Raw genomic sequence first — 18,640 nt, forward strand, 5'->3', positions numbered from 1 at the left:
AAGGGGAGCCCTGTTCCAAAAAAAAAAAAAAAAAAAAAAAAAAAAAAAAAAAGGAAAAAGAAAAGACAAGAGAAAAGTTTAGGGTTAAGAAAAGGGGTGATGGGGCTGGAGAAAGGGCTCAATGTCAGCTAACAAATTTTTGTCCATTAACTCCAGTTCCAAGTGATCTTATGCTCTCTTCTGGCCTCCTCAGGCACTGCATGCACATAGTGTACTTACTATACAAAACACTTACTAGGCGAAACACTCATACACATAAAATACAAATAAAATATAAAATCTAGTTTCGGAGGCTGGAGAGATGGCTCAGGGGTTAAGCGTACTGGCTACTCTTGCAAAGGACCTGGGTTTGGTTCCCAGCACCTACATGGCAGCTAGTAGTAACAGTCTGTAACTTCAGTTCTAGGGGATCCAACACCCTCTTTTGGCCTCCTCAGGCATTGCACACACATGGTACAATTAATATACATGCAGATACACATAAAATAAATTTAAGAAAAAGGATTTTTTTTAAAAAGCAGGGATTAATAAGGTTTGATGTACAGGCTGTAATCCTAACTATTCAGGATGCCAAGGTGGGAGATCAAGCATTTGAAGCTAGCCTGAGCTACCTCACAAAACCTGACTTTAAAAAAAGAAAAGGAAAACCCAGGTGTGGTGGCAACACACCTGTAGTCCCAACACTTGGGAGTCAGAGGCAGGCAGATCTCTGTGAGTTCGAGGCCAGCCTGGTCTACATAGTGAGTTCCAGGACAGCTGGGGCTACAGGGAGACCCTATCTCAAAAAGACAAAAAAAAAAAAAGGCATTGTGCCAGCTGGGCGTGGTGGCATACGCCTTTAATCCCAGGCAGAGGCAGGCAGAGGAGCTCTGTGAGTTGAAGGCCAACCTGGTCTACATAGCGAGTTCCAGGCCAGCTGGGACTACAGGGAGAGTCTGTCTCAAAAAAAAAAAATTTAAAAATTTAAAAATTTAAAAATGGCATTATATCTCATGCCTATAATCCCAGCACTTAGAAGAGGGAGGCAGAAGGATCAAAAATTGAAGGTCATGAAGAGTGTGAGACCAGTCTGTGTGACAAGCTAAGGTACAGCAGTGAGGACAATCCAGTAGAAGAGGCAGAAGAAATCTAAGCTAGAGATACTGGACTAGAAATTGATACCTGATCCAGGCTAAGGTCAGGTAGGGGAAGGAAAAAGAACAAGGCTCAGGCTAAAACAGGATACAGGCAAGAAGGATATTGATATTCTGCTCTGAAGCTGGCCCACCATAAAGTATCTGACACCCTGTAAGACTGGAACTTGGGGCTGGTGGTGCAGCTCAGTGGTAGAGCACCTGTTTGGCATACATGAGGCTAGTACCACATACATGATCTAGTACCACAGTAGGAAAAAAATCTGAAAAGAATATATCGTTTTGACAAATTATATTGTTTCTTCAATGCACATTTAGTTAGTCTCTGATTGAAATTTGAATTATAGGAGCTGGAGAGATGGCTCAGTAGTTAAGAGCACTGGCTGCTCTTACAGAGGATCCAGGTTCTGTTCTCAGCACCCACGTGGCAGCTAACAACCATCCATAATTCCAGTTCCAGGGGATCCGATGCCTTCTTCTGACCTCCATTGGCATTGTACAACATGGGTACACTTACATACATGCAGGCTATATACACATAATAATAAATAAAATATTTTTTAAAAATTGAACTACATATATACTTAGCATATGTGAAGCCCTGGGTTCAATCTCCAGCACCAAAAAAAAAAAATTAACAAGAAAATCAGGATCTAACGAGGTCAGTTTGTAAAGGGGGGGTGGTAGTAGAACAAGGATGAGATGGAAGAGTTTAAGAAGCACTAATATAACCCATCAACTATGTTTAAAAGATAGAGAAAGGGGCTGTCGAGATGATTAAGCAGGTGAAGGTGCCTGCCGCCAAGACTGACGGACTGCCTGAGCTCCATCTCTGGGACTCACATAACGGAAGGAGAGGACCAGCTCCTACAGATTTTCCTCTGCACAACACACACACACACACACACACACACACACACACACACGCTTGCACACCATAAATAAATAATAAATAATAAATGTATAAAAACATTTTTATGGCTGAAGGGATGGTTCAGTGGTTAAGAGCACTGGCTGCTGTTGCAGAGGACCCAGGTTCAATTCCCATCACCCATACAGCAGCTAACAATCACCCTTAACTCCAGTTCCAGGGGATGTGATGCCCTCTTCTAGCCTCTGTGGGCATTGCATGCAAAAGCCAGCCTGGAATACACAGTAAGTTGCCTGAGCTATAATGTGAGACACTAGTCGGGGAGGGGAGCCAACAAGATGGTTCAGCAGGTAAAAGTGCCTGCCACCAAGCCCAATGATCTGATTTCAATCCCTGGGACTACATGGTGGTAGAGAAGAGCTGACACTGGTAAGTTGCCCTCTGACCTCCCCATACATGTTCTAGAGCATGCCTGCCTGCATGTACACTTGCACTCTCCCTCTCCCGATACACAAATAAATAAAATTTAGAAGGGTAGGGAGTGGCTAGGGAGATATCTCAGTAAAGCGTTTGCCGCACAAGTGTAAGGACCTGAGTTTCACCCCCAGTTCCCATGTAAAAAGCCAGCATGATGGTATATAATCCCAGTGCTGGGGAGGTGAAGACAAGCGGATCCTTGAAGCTCACTGCTTCCTGAGGAATAACACTTGAGGTTCACCCACACATGCACAAGTATCTACACACTTGGGGCTGCTTGAGGCTGGAGAAATGGCTCAGAGGTTAAGAGTACATACTGCTCTTGCACTGGACCCAAGTTTGGTTCCCAGCATCCATGTTGGGTGGCTCACTACTACCTGGAACTCCAGCTCCAGCTCCAGGGGATCCAAAGCCCTTTTCTGGCCTCCATAGGCCCCTGCACTCATGTGCACACATCCACATGCACACACACACATACCTATAAATTTTTAAAAGCAAGCCCGGCTTGGCAGTGCACACCTTTAATCCCAGTGCTTTGGAGGCAGAGGCAGGTAGATGTCTGACTTCAAGACCAGTTAGTCTACATAATGAGTTCCAGGCCATCCAAGGCTACATAATGAGACCCTGTATCAGAAAGAGAGAGAGAGACAGAGAGAGAGAGAGAGAGAGAGAGAGAGAGAGAGAGAGAGAGACAGAGACAGAGAGAGACAGAGACAGAGACAGAGACAGAGAGAGAACTCAATAAATAATAAAAAACAGAGAATCTGTGGGATTAGAGAGGTTAAATGACCTTCCCCCAAAAAACACACTGCTGGCTGGGTGTGGTGGTGCACGCCAAACACCTCTAACTTCAGCTCCAAAGGAACTGATGCCTGCTTCTGGTCTCCATGCACAGCCATGAACACGTGCACATACACATAGACACACATACAGCAACATAAATATTTTTTAAAAATAAAATAGGGAGCCCGGCGTGGTGGCACATACCTGTAGTCCTAGCACTTGGGAGGCAGAGGCAGGCAGATCATTGTGAGTTCAAGGCCAGCCTGATCTACAGAGAGAGTTCCAGGCCAGCTGGGACTACAGGGAAACCCTTTCTCAAAAAAAAAAAAAAAATCTTGTTTATTATCTTTATGTATATGCATGTTTTGACTGCAAGTATGTTAAGTGCACCGGTGTCCTGAAATGCCTGAGGAGGCCAGAAGGTTTCTGATCCCCTGGAACTGGAGTTAGAGTCAGTTGTTAGCCACTATGTGGGTTCTGCGAACAGAACCCAAGACCTCTGGAAGAGCAACCAGTGCTTTTAGCTGCTGAACCATTGCTCCAGTCCCTGTAATTGGCATTTTAATAGAGGTCCCCTGACCAGCAACTACTTTTAGTGAGTCCCTGCCTTTGGATTCCTCTGGGTGCATTTTGCCTTATGGAAGTTTTGTTACAATGGAACCTTACAGCCTAAGTGTAACTGAGGCTCAGCTTACTATGTCCACGTGATAGTGATGAAACTTCAACTTCATGATCTCTCAGTCACTCACTGACAAAAGGTCTTTGGGAAGATTACTAAACCTTTTTCTCCCACCACCTGACTTTTTTTTTTTTTTTTTTGAGATAGGCTCTCTCTGTAGCCACAGCTGTCCTGGAACTCACTATGTAGACCAGATTGGCCTCCATTATCCTGCTTCTGCCTCCTGAGTGTTGGGATTAAAGATATGTGCCACTATGTTCCACCCTACCACCCAATTTTTAAAAAACTTTTTGTTGTGCTTGGTATTGTAATACATAACTTTAATCCCAGCACTCAGGAAGAAGAGGTAGGCAGATCTCTGTGAGTTCAAGACCAACCTGGTCTACATAGTGAGCTCCAGGTCAGTCAGGGCTACATAGTGAGACCTTGTCACAAAAATTTTTTTATTATGTATATATATATATATATATATATGTATATATATATATATATATGTATATATATATATATATGTTAGAGAGGTAAGCATGTCATGGTGTTCTTGTGCAGGTTAAAAGACAGCTGATCAGGGTGAGTTCTCTTCCCCTACAATATGGGTCCTGGGGGTTGAACTCAGGTCCTCAGGTTTGCCAGCAAACCCTTTACCCACTGAGCCATCTCACTTCTCCCACCCCCATTTGATTTTTTTGAGACAGAATTTTGCTATGTAGCCTAGGCTAGCCTCAAACTTGTAACAATTCTCCTGCCTTGCCGTGCAAGTCTCAGGATTACAGGTATGAGCTATCACACCTAGCTTGGATTTCTAAACCTTCTGACTCCCAATTCCTATATTTCCAAAATGGGCCTAAAAACAGGACCTGCTTTTGAGACTGTTATTAGCATTATGTATGACACATAGAAGATCTTACTTATAAAATGTTTTGTACAGTGCTTGATATATAAGGACAAAAAAAAATTTTTTTTGAGACTGTCCCATTAAGTTGCCCAGGCTGGGCTTGAACTTGCTCTGTAGCCCAGGCAGATCTTATACTTACGACTCTCCTGTCTCAGCCTCCAAAGTAGTTGGGATATAGGCCTGTGCCACTAGGCTGTTATGATAAGGACTGAATAAATAAGACCAATTACCATCTGAGGTTAGTGTGAGGCTAACGTATATATTTCTTTTACTTATTTTTTTTTTATTTTATGTGTATCTGTTATTGCCTGCATGTAGGTAAGTGCACCATGTCATGCAAATGCCTGCGGAGGACAGAAGAAGCTGTGGGATCCCATAACTGGAGTTATGGACTGTTGTTAGCTGCCATGTGGGTGCTGGGATTTGAACCTGGGTCTTCTGCAAGAACAGTCAGTGTTCTTAACCGCTGAGTCATCTCTCCAGCCCCTGAGGCTAACGTATATATTTCATTACACATCTACAGGTCTTCCAGATTGAAATGATCTGTCGTTTTCATTTTCCTTCATGAGTTTTGGCATTTCCAGAGACCACTTTTTTCCTTTTAATATGTTTACCTAAAATGGAAGCTTCGCTACCACAAATGGAAAACAAGTATCACCAGCCACAAATAGAAGTTACAGGCCAGAGCACATTAAAATATATAAATTAGCACCGGGCGTGGTGGCGCACACCTTTAATCCCAGCACTCGGGAGGCAGAGGCAGGTGAATCTCTGTGTTCAAGGCCAGCCTGGTCTACATAGTAAGTTCCAGGACAGCTGGGGCTACAAGGAGACCCTGTCTCAAAAAAAAAAAAAAGGTAAAATATATAAATTAGCATTTGTAATTGGTCATTCATCATCCTCCAAAATCACTCATGCATCAGTAACCGAACAGGGCACAGTGAGGGAAATGTCACCCTGAGGGAGAATTGGAATTTAGGCCTTTTTCCTTCCTCCCTTCCTTCCTTCCTTCCTTCCTTCCTTCCTTCCTTCCTCCCTTCCTTCCTTCCTCCCTCCCTCCACCCCTCCCTTCCTTATTTTATTTTATTTTATTTTTTGGTCTTTTTGAGAGAGGGTCTCCCTGTAGCCCCAGCTGTCCTGGAACTCACTATGTAGACCAGGCCAGCCTTTAACTCACAGAGATCCGCCTGCCTCTGCCTCCCGAGTGCTGAGATTAAAGGTGTGTACTACCCTGCCCAGTTCCTTCTTATTTTTTTGAGACAGGGTCTCATTTTGTAGCCTTGGCTAGCCTAGGGATGCAATGCAAACCAGACAGGCCTCGATCTCACAGAGATCTTCCTGCCTCTATCTCCGGAGTACTAAGGCAGACCAGCTTCAGGGACCTTGCCTCTGCCTCTGCTAGCTCTGGGGGATCACAGTCAGGCACCTGGCTTTTTTACATGGGTGCTGGGGTTTGAACTCAGGTCCATATGCTTGTGTGGCAAGCACTTTAAAGACTAAGCTATCTCCCCAGGCTCAGCTGCAACTTTCTAAATTGGCCAGTCTATGGACAAAAAATTTAGTGGGCAAATCCTGTATTCTGGTCAAGTGTTGAGGGACAAAGATGAGCAGACCATCACACAGCCCTGCACTCTGTGACAGAGAAGATGTCCCCTGGTCGGTGATTTCATTTTTATCTGAGGTTGTATGTAAGGCTGCTTCTGCTAGCTGATAGGTAATATCTGGGACTCCCAACACAGCTACACAGCAATACTTGCCAGGAAGTAAAATGTGAAAATCATCACCATTACTCATCTACCAAGTTAACACGCAGCTAACACTGATAAGCTTAGAGTTCCACATATGGACATAGAAAGACTCCTAGATACAACATGTAAACAAGTCACAGAACAGACTGTGGACTGTAAGCTAACCTGCATTTAAATGTGTCTATAGGCCCAGATTCTACGACATCCATTATTTGAAGTCATTTGCATGATTTGAATTATTTCATGTAATTCTGATGGCAATCCTATGAAGTAAATGGTATTATCAGTCCCATTTTACAGATGCAAAAACTGAAGCCTAAACTGGGTTAAGCAATTTGCCTAAAGGCTCAGAGCAAACAAGTGAGAGGGGAACCTGCAAGTTGAACCTTGGTCTACCTGCTCCAGAATCGGCCAAATCAGCAGCCACACACTGGACGATCTGTAAGGACATATACCAAATGGCTCCCAGTGAACACATCCCAGACGGGGGATTGGAGGGGACTGATTTTCTTGTATCTTTAGACTCCTCTGCACTGCTTGAATTAAAAAAAAAAAAGGGGGCCATGTGCTAATTTTGTAATTGCAAAACAAAAACAACAAAACTACCACCAACGCAAAAACTCTATTAAGAGACAGAAACCATTTTTTTTTCCCCGTTCAAACATCTGGTTACATAGCCTAGGCTGGCCTCAGACTTCACATGCTCTTGTCTCAACCTTCTGAGTGCTGGGATCACAGGCATGTGCCGCCATAGTCTAGGAGTGACAATTATTTGAGAAGTTATCAACTACAGAGCTCGCATTGCCCTTCCACACTTGTCCTTGTCTCAAGAGGGGGTAGGCACGGGAAAACAAACAAATAAACAAACAAAAAAGTGTTTTGTGTCCAGAAAGTTTGGCAAACACTGGGTCAAACAAAATGAATTTTGCTTCTTCTCTGGGGAGACTTGAGAGCTTAACAAGCCAGAACTGACTGTAAAACTCCAGTGGACAGAGTTTGTAGCTGAGGTCATACTGGCTGGGCTCCTAAACCTTTCTTTCCAGGTGCTGTATGGAGTTACTTTCTTCAGTACAAGCACTGGAACAGATGGGTTATTAAGGACCACAATTTTGGGCTGGAGACATGGCTTAGTGGTTAAGAGTGCTGGTTGCTTTTGCAAAGGACATATATTCAATTCCCAGCACCCACATGGTGACTAACAATCATCCATAACTCCAGTTCCAGGGGATCCGACGCCCTCTTCTGGCCTCCTTGGACACTGCATGACATAGGTGCACTTAGTACTCATACACACATAAAATAAATAAATGAATTAATGAATAAATAAACAAACAAACCACATTCCTGGGCTGGTGTGGGGGGGCACTTAATGGTAGTGCATGTACTTAGCATGTATGAGGCCCTGGATAAAAGAAGAGGCGTGGGGCAGGAAGAGGAGAAAACCTTCCACATTCTTGGATGTTATCTTGGGTTTACCTTGTTCCCAACTTAACCTCCTCCTCTGAATTGAACTTGGTTTTGAAACTATTGGTCTGTGGGTGCATACATGTGCCTGTAGGATCCTGCCTGTGCTTCTATGTGGTCCCCGCTCCCACCTCTAAGCAGACCTGCACACACATATTTTCCAAAAATGCTATGTGAAGTGCATTGAATAGGGAAGGTATGTGTGTAAGCTTGTATGCATGTGTACAATTGTGTGAGGGACCTACTTTTCTTCCTCCTCCTTGAGAGAAGTCTGGTGTGAACTCTCCATCATTCTACCTCAGCATCCTGAGTGCTGGGATTACAGGCATGCAATACCAACTGGCTGAGGGGTCCTCTCCAAAGGCAGACTTCTTGGTTCAGTTCTGAATTGAGCCTTCTTGAGTTCTCACACCCAGCCATATACAGGAAACAAGCTCATTTGCAAAGCCATACCACAAGTGTGAGGGAAAGGTGCTGAGTAGGTATTATTCTGGGTGTGAACAACATTCTTTGTAGGGAGAGGAAGTGCCTAGCTTCCCTTAAGCTCCCACTATGTGTCAGTGCACCCCAGGGCACAATTGAAGTCACTATTATCTCTGATTTCTCAAAAGCATTCTGTAAGCAAGTGCTTTGTTATGTCTTTTTTAAAAAATATTTTATTTACTATTTTTATTTTACATGTATGAGTGTACTGCTTGCATATATGTGAGTGCACCCATGTCGTGTGGTGCTGGGGAGGTCAGAAGAGAGTGTCGGATTCCCTGGAACTGGAGTTAAGGACTGTTTGTAGCTGGGACCTCTGCAAGAGCAGTCAGTGCTCTTAACCACTGAGCTATCTCTCCAGCCCCACTTTGTTATGTCTTTATGGACAACTAAACTGAAATTTGGAGTGGATAAGCCACTTACTCAAGCAAATGGCAGACCCAAAATTGTTCCTGGGTCTATCTGATCCTGGATTCTTACACCTTTGACCTTATTCTGGGGTTTCTGTCTTCATGGTCCCACTAGGGATAGTAACCTTGGCTTCATATCCTAGACTCTCTTGGTAATTAGCCTCTGTCATTCTCAGAACTGTATTGACTGTTAAAGAAGCTTCTCAGCCGGGATGGTGGTGCACGCCTTTAATCCCAGTACTTGGGAGGCAGAGGCAGGTGGATCTCTGTGAGTTCAAGGCCAGTCTGGTCTACATAGTGAGTTCTAGGACAGCTGGGACTACAGGGAGACCCTACCTCAAAAAGACCAAAAAAGAAAAAGAAGCTTCTAGATCCCCTTGAAGGAGGCTTTCTCCTCCCTCTGAATCCTCAGACTATTCTCTGTCCTGTCCCCTTGGCTCTTTCTCCTTTTGAAAAGAACCACTATCCTGAGCTCTAAGGGCAAGGGACCATATCTGATTATCTGTTGGTTAGCACAGTTCTGGATAGAGGGGACTGTTCTTCTTGCCTATCCAAGGGCAGATGAGACACAGGAGAACCAGTGTGTTCCCAGTCCCCACAGGCCAGGTGTGGTGGCACACACCTTTAATTCTAGCACTTGGGAGACAGAGGCCATCCTGGTCTGCATAGCAAGTTCCAGCCAGCTGGGGCTACAGGGAGGGCCTGTCTCAAAACAACAACAATGACAAAAAACAAAGTCATCATCCCCCATAGGAGGCTACAGGCCTTGGGGCTAGAGACAGGAGGAAGGCCAGCACATGCTGACAAGATGGAAAATGTGTTACATGAAAATCTCCAGTGAGGTGTGAGAAACCTGGAAATTCAGGCCAAGATGGGGACTGCCCCTCAAAGTTTAGAGTTAGAATGTAAAGGAATTAGAGGTAGCTGGTGATACCCTTCTGGGCCTCCACCCTTGGGGTGTGAAGCAATAATTATGAAGACCATCATGCACAACACACTGGGTTGAGGCGGGAGGGGACAAGGGCAAAGGGGAGGACATCCTGTTGTGACACTTGGCATGACAGTAATGGTGACTTTCCAGATGGAAGTTCAGAAGTTCTTGCCCAGGGCCAGCTATACCCCTTCTAGGATAAAAATAGTCCTTCCTCTTCCCTTCTCCTATCATTTTCATTTAAAGCTACTAACTTCCTCAGGGTAGACACATCCATCCTGGATGATAAGCATCCCTCATACATCCATCAGCTCCATCCGCTCCCCTGGAGACTCCTCCCTCTTTTCAACGATGCTGGTCACTCAGGCTCAAGTCAATTCTCATGTCCTCATCTGGATGCTGTAGGTAACTCTTTCAGGAGATTTTCGTCATTCGGGTCTGCCCTCAGGGACCATAGGATGAATTCCTGAGTCCCCAGATTCAAGCCTATCCATCCCATCCCCCTGTCCATTACAGGAGTAAGAGATGCTGAGCTTAAGCCATAACTGTCTCCTAAGGTCCTGCTCTGCCAGGACATAGCTGAGGGAGGATGGGTAGAGTAGGTGGACAAGTGACTAGACTTTGTGAGTTCTGAAGGCCTTCTTAACCTGACACCATGTGCTGGATCTCCAAGTATGCTCCTAGTAAGGTGGCAGATGACCGCAGAGAGCAGAGCAGAGGCAAGAGCCACCAGTTTCCCAGCAAAGAGGTAACTAGCTGACTCTTGCAAGGCATTTCTGATTCTCAGCCTGAAGGGCTGCTGTACACCCAGGGACCTTGGCCCTCCACACAGCTGCAGTCCTCTACGCATCAGGCTCTCAGGACAGCACCTGACCCCTGTTCCCAGTACCCCTTACCTGCCCAGCCTGGGAGCCCTTTGGCCCATTCACATGATGCTCCTGGCCTGGTTTGGCTGCCTGGACCCAGTCTCAGCTCCCTTCGCCGTCGTAGTCACCACCTGTCTCCCCGCGCCCACGTTCCACCCTGACTTCCTGCCTCCTTCCGAGGGCTCTGCAGCCAACAGGGCCCCAGCAGCCCAACCACAAGCCTCCAGCACCCCAAGCTTCCTGCCACCATAGCCCCCAATTCCTCAGCCTCTCAGGGTCCCAGCTATCTTTACACCAGGCTCCACTTACACTGAGGATGGCACTTGGAGGGGAGAAAGTTGAGGGGAGGTCTGGGTGTGGTGGTTCAGGCTGTAGACCCAGCACTCTGGAGGTAGAGGCAGGAGTGACTACATAGCGTTTCTAGGCTAGCCTGAACTGTTAGATCCCCAAAAATAAAAATAAGAAATAAATCAAGAGGATGTTTGGTGAAGCTTCCCTCCAGCCCTCCAAGGCACACTTGGGTTAGAGACTCAAGGGCAATTGTCCCCATGAGCAGAGAGGTAAGTAGTGACATGCTCAGTTTACAGGGGAAGGGATATGGGACTGCAGTCACTGTGTGAGAATTCGGTTTTTATTTCAGTCTGGTATCACTGTTCAGAGTTGAAGCCAAGACACTATCTCTGTTAAATAGTTGGTGACAAGTTGACGTGTGTTACAGTGAGACTTTGAAGTGAACAGCTGCTACAATCACCAATAGAACAGAGTCCATGCTATCTTGGGGCACAGGGCAACAGCTGTGTTAGAGTCACAGGGTAGGCACTTATAGAACGTTGACAGCCCTTTTCAGGGGCAGGTAGGAAAACCCTATGTTTTTACACACAGCACACAGTGTAGTAACTGCCACTGCTGTAGGCAGAGGGAAGGACAACACCCACTCATCATGGCTGGAGAGTGCGAATTCAGGCAGAAGCAAAGCCACACCCCTAAAGGAGTACACAGCCTGGCACCATCTCCTGCCACAGGTGGACGACAGAACAAACAACACAGCACCCTGGTAGCAGACTTTCTGATAATAGGAGGCAAGAGCCTTGCCACAAACAGCAGGCAGACCCAAAGTAAGGGTGGCGTCCATCATAGGCTACCAGCGATGTGAGGAACGCCTAGTGGCCCCTATCAGGCCTAAGAATGGGCTTTGACCCCACTGGGAGGAAAGTGTAAGTGCGTCACTTCCTGAGCTGCACTGACTGAGCAGGCGGGGGAGGGGAGCCCACAGAGCATTGTTGGGGTTTGTGAGGTGGAAGCCAAGGCTGTGTGCACCTCAGCTGCAAGGGAAGGGGGAACAGGAAATGGGTGGGGAGAAGAGGAAGCCCGAGTTGGAAAGTCAGACAAAGAGTAATGCAGTAACAAAAGCTAGCTGAGAGACACAAAGGAAATAAACCCTTCAGGGTGACAGAGCCCACCAGTGTGGCTCTAGGCCTGGTAAGGGCCCTATTCCCTTCACATGTAAACTTTAGCCTTTCTCTGAGCTTCGACACTACAGCAGGTGTGTGCTGAGGAGCAATTCTCATGTTTACTGGTGCTTTCTGTGCAGTACCTAATATCTAGCTGACCTCGGAGTGAGAAGCAACAGCTTCACTTTAGAAATGAGGAGACAGAGTACAGGGCTGCATAAGGGATCTCCCCAGTTTCCAAAAGAAATAAATAGGAAGCTGGTTTTGAATCCAGGACTACCAGATTCTCTGTTCTCCAGGCATCCAATTCAACTAAATCACCTGCCTTGGGGATGACTTGACATTTTAAATTCTTCCTCACTTCTGATTTTTTTCTTTTTTGGTCTTTTCAAGGCTGGCCTGGAACTTGCTATGTAGGCAAGGTTGGCCTCAAATTTCCAGAGATCTGCCTGCTTCTGCTTTTGGATGCTGAGCGACGTGGCGCACGCCTTTAATCCCAGCACTTGGAAGGCAGAGGCAGGCGGATCTTTGTGAGTTTTAGGCCAGCCTGGTCTACAGAATGAGTTCCAGGATAGCTAGGGCTACAATGAGACCCTGTCTCAAAAAAACATCAACAACAAAAAAAGAAATAGCGTTGGAGCTGTGGGAGATATGGAGTGCCATCAGTCCCTCTCCACCTCCAGCAGGGTCTTATCTCCTGGGGTGGAGTCCTTTGCCCCAGTAGCACAGGGTACACAGACAGACAACAGTGTTGGGCCTCTGTAAAGGACTACAGAGACCTTAGGGAGATACAAAGGGTTTTTATTGAAAAATTTGGGGGTCTGAGCTCCCCTTGCCAACTGGAGCTTTGTGCTTTCTGAATGCAGCTCTCAGAACCTAAGTGCACCTCTCCCCCAACAGGTTCTGGAGCCTCTGGGGCACCCCTCCCTTCCTTCTTCCCAGATAGTCCAGAAAACACCTAGGTGCCCCTCAGCAGAGGGTGAAGCGTCTGGCACTGATATTCATGCGTGTGAGGCCCAGGTGCCGCAGTGGCGGGGCCAGGGCTAGGCCAGTGCCAGGCTCCAGCTCCAGCTCCAGCTCTAGCTCAGCCTCATCCAGCAGCTCCTGGTGCAGGTGACAGGCTTGGTCCACTTTAAGTTGGTGCAACTGGGCCCGCAGCCTCAGCAGCTGCCCTGCCAGCTGCTGGTCCTGAGTCTGCATCTCCTGCTACAACCAAGAGGGGGGATGAGTTTGCAGGACCTATCCAGCCTCACCAGCCCCAGTTCCCTTTCTGTGAACATTCCAAGACTTGCACAGGCTGGATCACTTCTCATCTAACTTCATCCCTTTCTCTCTCAGATCTTGCTCCACATTGGTGGATCTCCAACCAACCCAAGGACCCGCTACTGTGCCAATATAGATGTCTGAGTTGCTATCGCACATCAACTAAGCTGAATTTCCACACTGGATTTGAATGCATGTTGGATTGATACCTAATATTCAACTTCCTAGGGGCTGGAGAGATGGCTCAGTGGTTAAGAGCACTGGTTGTTTTTGCAGAAGACCTGGGTTTGAATTGCAGTACCCACATGGCCACTAACAACCATCCATAACTCCAATTCCAGGGGATCCAACACTCTCTTCTGTCCTCCGAGGGCATTGCATGACATGGGTGCACTTACACACATGCAGACATAACACTTATACAAATAAAAATAAATACATCAAAAAACTTTTTTAATTTAACTCTCTCCCTTTCAGATTCTGTCTGACTGTATAGCCAAGGTCTTCTTTTGTATTTGACTGTATCTCTAGGGTGAATCAATCCCAGAGCCCTTGTCTTTCCCTACCTATAACTGGTAGTCCAGAATTCTGTCCTGAACACAAGGTCTGTAAACTGGACAAAACCCTTCTTCAGCAAGGCTCCCCAAATAAAACATTGAACAACTGCATTCCTGGCTCCTTTGCCCTTGGACACAGCGGTGAGAAATTGCTATAGGGATCTGTCCATTCTCATCCCTTCCCCACAGACTTGGGCCTTAAATAGGACTGACTGACTCAAAGACTCTGCAAGGCTGTCCACCCCACCAGACTCACCAGCTCCCGTCGGAGCCACTCAAGTGCAGAATCCATGGAGTCAAAGCCACAGATAGCCCCAGGTCCTCCAGGCCCAGGTTTGCCTTGGGCCCTGCACCAGGCCTGACTCTGGACTCTGGCAGTCCACTCCAGATATGAGGGCCTCCGGGTCTGAAGCTGAAGCTTGGCTGTCAGTGCCTTCACCGAGTCCAAGCTCTCCTCCTCATCCTCCTCGTCCTCCTCACCCACTGCCTGGAATTTCAGTGGCCCTAGGGACATGGTGGGTCTGAGGTAAGTGATAGGACAGGGACAGAAAGGCTGAAGATGTGGTCCAAAGAGAGGTAACAGAAGTTGAGCGTGAAAAGGGTGTGCCAGGAGTGTGCGATGGTGAGTGTTGAAGGTGTGTGAGGGAAAGTGAGTGTGCCAGGGTGAATAGAGGGATATGTGAGGCTAAATGTGCAAGGACTGGAATTTTCCTGGTCTGCTAACTGGGGGCCACGTGATGCCTATCCGGGTGGGGGCAGGAGGAGTCCTTGGGATGAATTTTATTGTCTTTGCCCAGAAGCAGGTTCCCGGTTCCCAGAAAGGAAGTTGCTCCAGGATAAGTAAAGTATCATCCACACCAGACTTGGCCCTCCTCCCAAGACCCAAATCAAGGGAATTAGGAGGGGGAGAAGCTGAACTAACTGTCCCACCCTCTTTATGGTACTGGCTCTTCAGCAAAGGAATAGGCTCCAGCAGGCCCGGCCTAGGGATCAGGAGACCCAGGGTACAATGCCAGTTGGATAGGACTTTGGGCAAGTATTGACTTCTCTGAACCTCTATTGGGACAGGTGAGTGATTTCCAGCTTTTCCTGATGAGCTTTAGGGACTCTTGGGTGGTAATCACTGAAGAGCTGCTTACAGCTGAAGGGTAGACAGGGTTGGGGATGGATTCCTAGCCTTCCCTCTCCCTACTCCTCACAGTTTCAACCTCAGCAGTTCTCTTTAAATTTTTTTATTTATTTACTTTTTAAATTTTTTTTTTAATTTTATGTGTATGAGTGTTATGCTTGTATGTAGATAAATGCACCCGTGTCATGCAATGTCCGTGGACGACAGAAGAGGCTGTCAGATCCCCTGGAACTGGAATTACAGACAGTTGTTAGCTGCCATGTGGGTGCTGGGATTCGAACTCAGGTCTCCTGAAAGAATGGTCAGTATTCTTAACCACTGAGCCATCTCTTCAGCCATTACTTATTTTTTATTTTTTCATGTGTATAAGTGTTTTGCATGCATGTATGTAAGTGCACCCGTGCCATGCAATGCCCTCAGAGGCTGGAAAAGGGCATCAGATCCCCTAAAACTGGAATTGCAGATGGTTGTTAGCTGCCTAATGTGGGAACTGAGCCTGTGTCCTCTGGAAGAGCAACCAGTGTGCTCTTAGTCATGGAGCTGTCTCTCCAGCCCCAACAGTTGTCTTTTAACTTTGTATTGAAATATACTCCCAGAGCAGAAAAAAAAAAAAAAAAAAAAAAAAAAAAAAAAAAAAAAAAAAAAAAAAAAAAAAAAAACAGGCTTGGTGACTTAGGCCTGTAATTCCAGCACCTGAGAGGTAAAGTCAGGAGATCATTCCCAGCTACAGTGAGAGTCTAAAGGCTGGAATACAGGAAACCATGACTCAAAAATGAACAAAACAAACAACGTATCCTAAATCTGAAATTTGGTAAATTCTCCCAAAGTGAACACACCAGTAAAGCAGCACCTCAGTGGGGAAATAACATGCACAAGTACCAGGAAACTTCCAGAAGCTCCGGTCACATGGCCCTCCAGGGACAACACTGCTTCATTCCTTTCCTTTCCTTTTCCTTTTCATTGCCTTTTTTTATTTTTATTTTTCAAGGGCTCACTCTAGGCCAGGCTGACTTGGAACTCACTGTGTAGCCCAGGCTGGCCTGGAACTCACAGTGATCCTTCTTGGCTTCTAAATGCTGGGATTCTAAGTGTAAACCATCATACCTGGTACTATTTCCAATTCCCTCTTCTCCTTTCTACTTCTTTCTCTTCCTATTCCTCCTCCCCTTCCCCCATCTTCTTCCTCTCTCTTTCTCCCTCTCCCCTAACTCTCATTACTGGTACAAAGCCAGGACCTTTAGCACAATGTGCTAGTTAGTGCCCTACCCCTGTGCTGCTCTGTTTCTGACAGCATGAATTAATTCTGCCTGTTTGAAGGCTTCCCAGTGCTTCTCAAACTCTAACAGGCATCAGAATGGAAAGCCTGCTGAAACAAACTGCTTCCCCTACCTCCAGTTTCAGTGTGAATAATGGAGTGCTGTCTGATTTGCATGTCTACCAAATTCCCATCCTGGCTGGTTCTGCTGGTCTGGATTTACAATCTGTTCTATGTTTTTTGTTTGTTTGTTTTTGGTTTTTATTTGTTTTGGGTTTTTTTTGTCTTTTTTGAGACAGAGTCTCCTTGTAGCCCCAGCTTTCCTGGAACTCACTATGTAGACCAGGCTGGCCTATGTATCCCCTGCCTCTGCCTCCCAAGGGCTAGGATTAAAGGCGTGAGTCACCACGTCCAGCAATAATTTATTTTTTATTTTTACTTTTTTATGTGTATGAGTGTTATGCCTGCATGTAGGTAAGTGCACCTGTGTCATTCAATACCCTCAGAGGACAGAAGAGGTCATCGGATCACCTGGAACTGGAATTATGGACAGTTGTTAGCTGCCATGTGGGTGCTGGGATTCGAAACCGGGTCTTCTGGAAGAACAGTCAGTGTTCTTAAGCTCTGAACCATCTCTCTAGCTCCTGATTATTTGTTTTGAGATGAGGTCTCACTATGCCACCTGGCCTCAAACCTTCTGCAGTCCTTCTGAGGATTGGGCATAGAAGTGTGAGCTGCCATGCCGAGCTACATTTTTTTTTCTTTTTTTTGGGGGGGGGTTTGAGACGGGGTAGCCTGTAGCCCCAGCTGTCCTGGAACTCACTATGTAGGCCAGGCTGGCATTGAACTCACAGAGATCCGCCTGTCTCTGCCTCCCAAGTGCTGGGACTACAGGCGTGTGCCACTACACCCCGCTCGTTTTTTTAATTAAAAAAAAATATATTTTGTTTATTTTTATTTTATGTGTATGCATGTATTGCCTGCATGTAGGTAAGTGCACCCATGTCCTATCATGCAACGCCCCCAGAGGACAGAAGAAGCTATCGGATACCCTTGAATTGGAGTTATGGACAGTTGTTAGCTGCCCTGTGGGTGCTGGGATTCGAACCCAGGTCTTCTGCAAAAACAGCTAGTGTTCTTAACTGTTGAGCCATCTCTCCAGCCCCTTTTTTGGTCTTCTTGAGACAAGGTCTCCCTGTAGCTCCAGCTGGCCTGAAACTCACCATGTAGAAGGGGTTGACATGGAACTCACAGAGATCCACCTGCCTCTGCCTCTTGAGTGCTGGGATTAAAGGTGTGCACCACCATGCCCAGTTCCTACTATTGTTTTTTAATTTTAAGTGTATGAGTGTTTTACCTGCATGTATATAAGTACACCCATATTGTGCAATGCCCAATGCCCGAGGAGGCCAGAAGAGGGCTTCAGATCCCCTGAAACTGGAGTTATAGAGGCTTGTTGGCTGCCATGTGGGTGCTGGAACCAAACCCAAGTCTTCTGCAAAAGCAGCCAGTGCTCTTAACCTCTGAGCCATCTCTCCAGCCCCCTGAGATACAATTTGTACTATTTCTTTTTTGATTTCTCTCATAGAGCAGTTCCAACTTGATAGTCTTGATTCCACTTAGGATTGCACTTTATTTGAAATTGAAAGAAAGATTTAAGAATGGAATCTAGTGAAGTTATTAGAGCCTTTATTTGTTTTTATTTATGTATTTATTTTTCTTTTTTTCCCATAGTACAATGATCTCATTACTCAGGAGTAAATAAGGATTTTTGAGACATGGTATTCCAGTAGCCCCAGCTGGCCTAGAACTTATTATATAGATCAGGCTGGCCTGGGTCTCAGAGGTTTGCCTACCTCTGCCTCCAGAGAGCTGGGATTAAAGGCATGCACCACCACACTCAGAATTTTTTTTTTTTTTTGTCTTTTTGAGACAGGGTCTCCCTTTAGCCCCCGCTGTCCTGGAACTCACTATGTAGACCAGGCTGGCCTGGAACTCATAAATATCCGCCTGCCTCTACCTCCCAAGTGCTGGGATTAAAGGCGTGCGCCACCATGCCCAGCTTTTTTTTTTTTATTTTATGTGTATACATGTATTGCCTGCATGTCAGTAAGTGCACTCCTGTCATGCAATGCCCACAGAGGACAGAGGAGGCCATCGGATCCCCTAGAACTGGAATTACAGACAGTTGTTAGCCATGTGGGTGCTGGGATTCAAACCCGGGTCTTCTACCAGAACAACCAGT

The 18,640-nt window shown here is 46.2% G+C and overlaps 2 protein-coding genes across 3 annotated transcripts in view; both read right to left on the minus strand.

The window, feature by feature from the left end:
* Positions 1-10,897, minus strand: part of Lck (LCK proto-oncogene, Src family tyrosine kinase) — a 26,231-nt gene extending 15,334 nt beyond the window's left edge. Inside the window, exon 1 of the mRNA XM_008847973.3 lies at positions 10,771-10,897. The gene's annotated coding sequence lies outside the window, so the exon portion shown is untranslated. The remainder of the gene's footprint in view (positions 1-10,770) is intronic.
* A 2,078-nt stretch (positions 10,898-12,975) lies between these two features.
* Positions 12,976-14,709, minus strand: Fam167b (family with sequence similarity 167 member B). 2 transcript variants are annotated; one of them, XM_017801957.2, is made up of 2 exons: positions 14,268-14,709; positions 12,976-13,394 (listed from the first exon to the last, which is right to left on the minus strand). In XM_017801957.2, the coding sequence occupies exons 1-2, from the start codon at positions 14,523-14,525 to the stop codon at positions 13,161-13,163; spliced, it is 492 nt and encodes a 163-aa protein (XP_017657446.1). In that variant the 5' UTR covers positions 14,526-14,709; the 3' UTR covers positions 12,976-13,160. The 2 variants fall into 2 exon arrangements, with proteins under 2 accessions (XP_017657446.1, XP_008846204.1); XM_008847982.3 differs by having other exon boundaries at positions 12,976-13,397.
* Positions 14,710-18,640: the final 3,931 nt, after the last annotated feature.

This window comes from Nannospalax galili, unplaced genomic scaffold (assembly GCF_000622305.1).
Source record: "Nannospalax galili isolate Female #2095 unplaced genomic scaffold, S.galili_v1.0 scaffold111, whole genome shotgun sequence".
NCBI lineage: Eukaryota > Metazoa > Chordata > Mammalia > Rodentia > Spalacidae > Nannospalax > Nannospalax galili.

What these genes read in the sequence shown, in the direction of transcription:
- Fam167b (XM_008847982.3), bottom strand. Translation starts at nt 14,525, where the DNA reads ATGTCCCTAGGGCCACTGAAATTCCAGGCAGTGGGTGAGGAGGACGAG. An exon ending in AGTGGCTCCGACGGGAGCTG is followed by an intron (nt 13,398 to 14,267) that starts GTGAGTCTGGTG and finishes TCTTGGTTGTAG; the next exon opens with CAGGAGATGCAGACTCAGGA.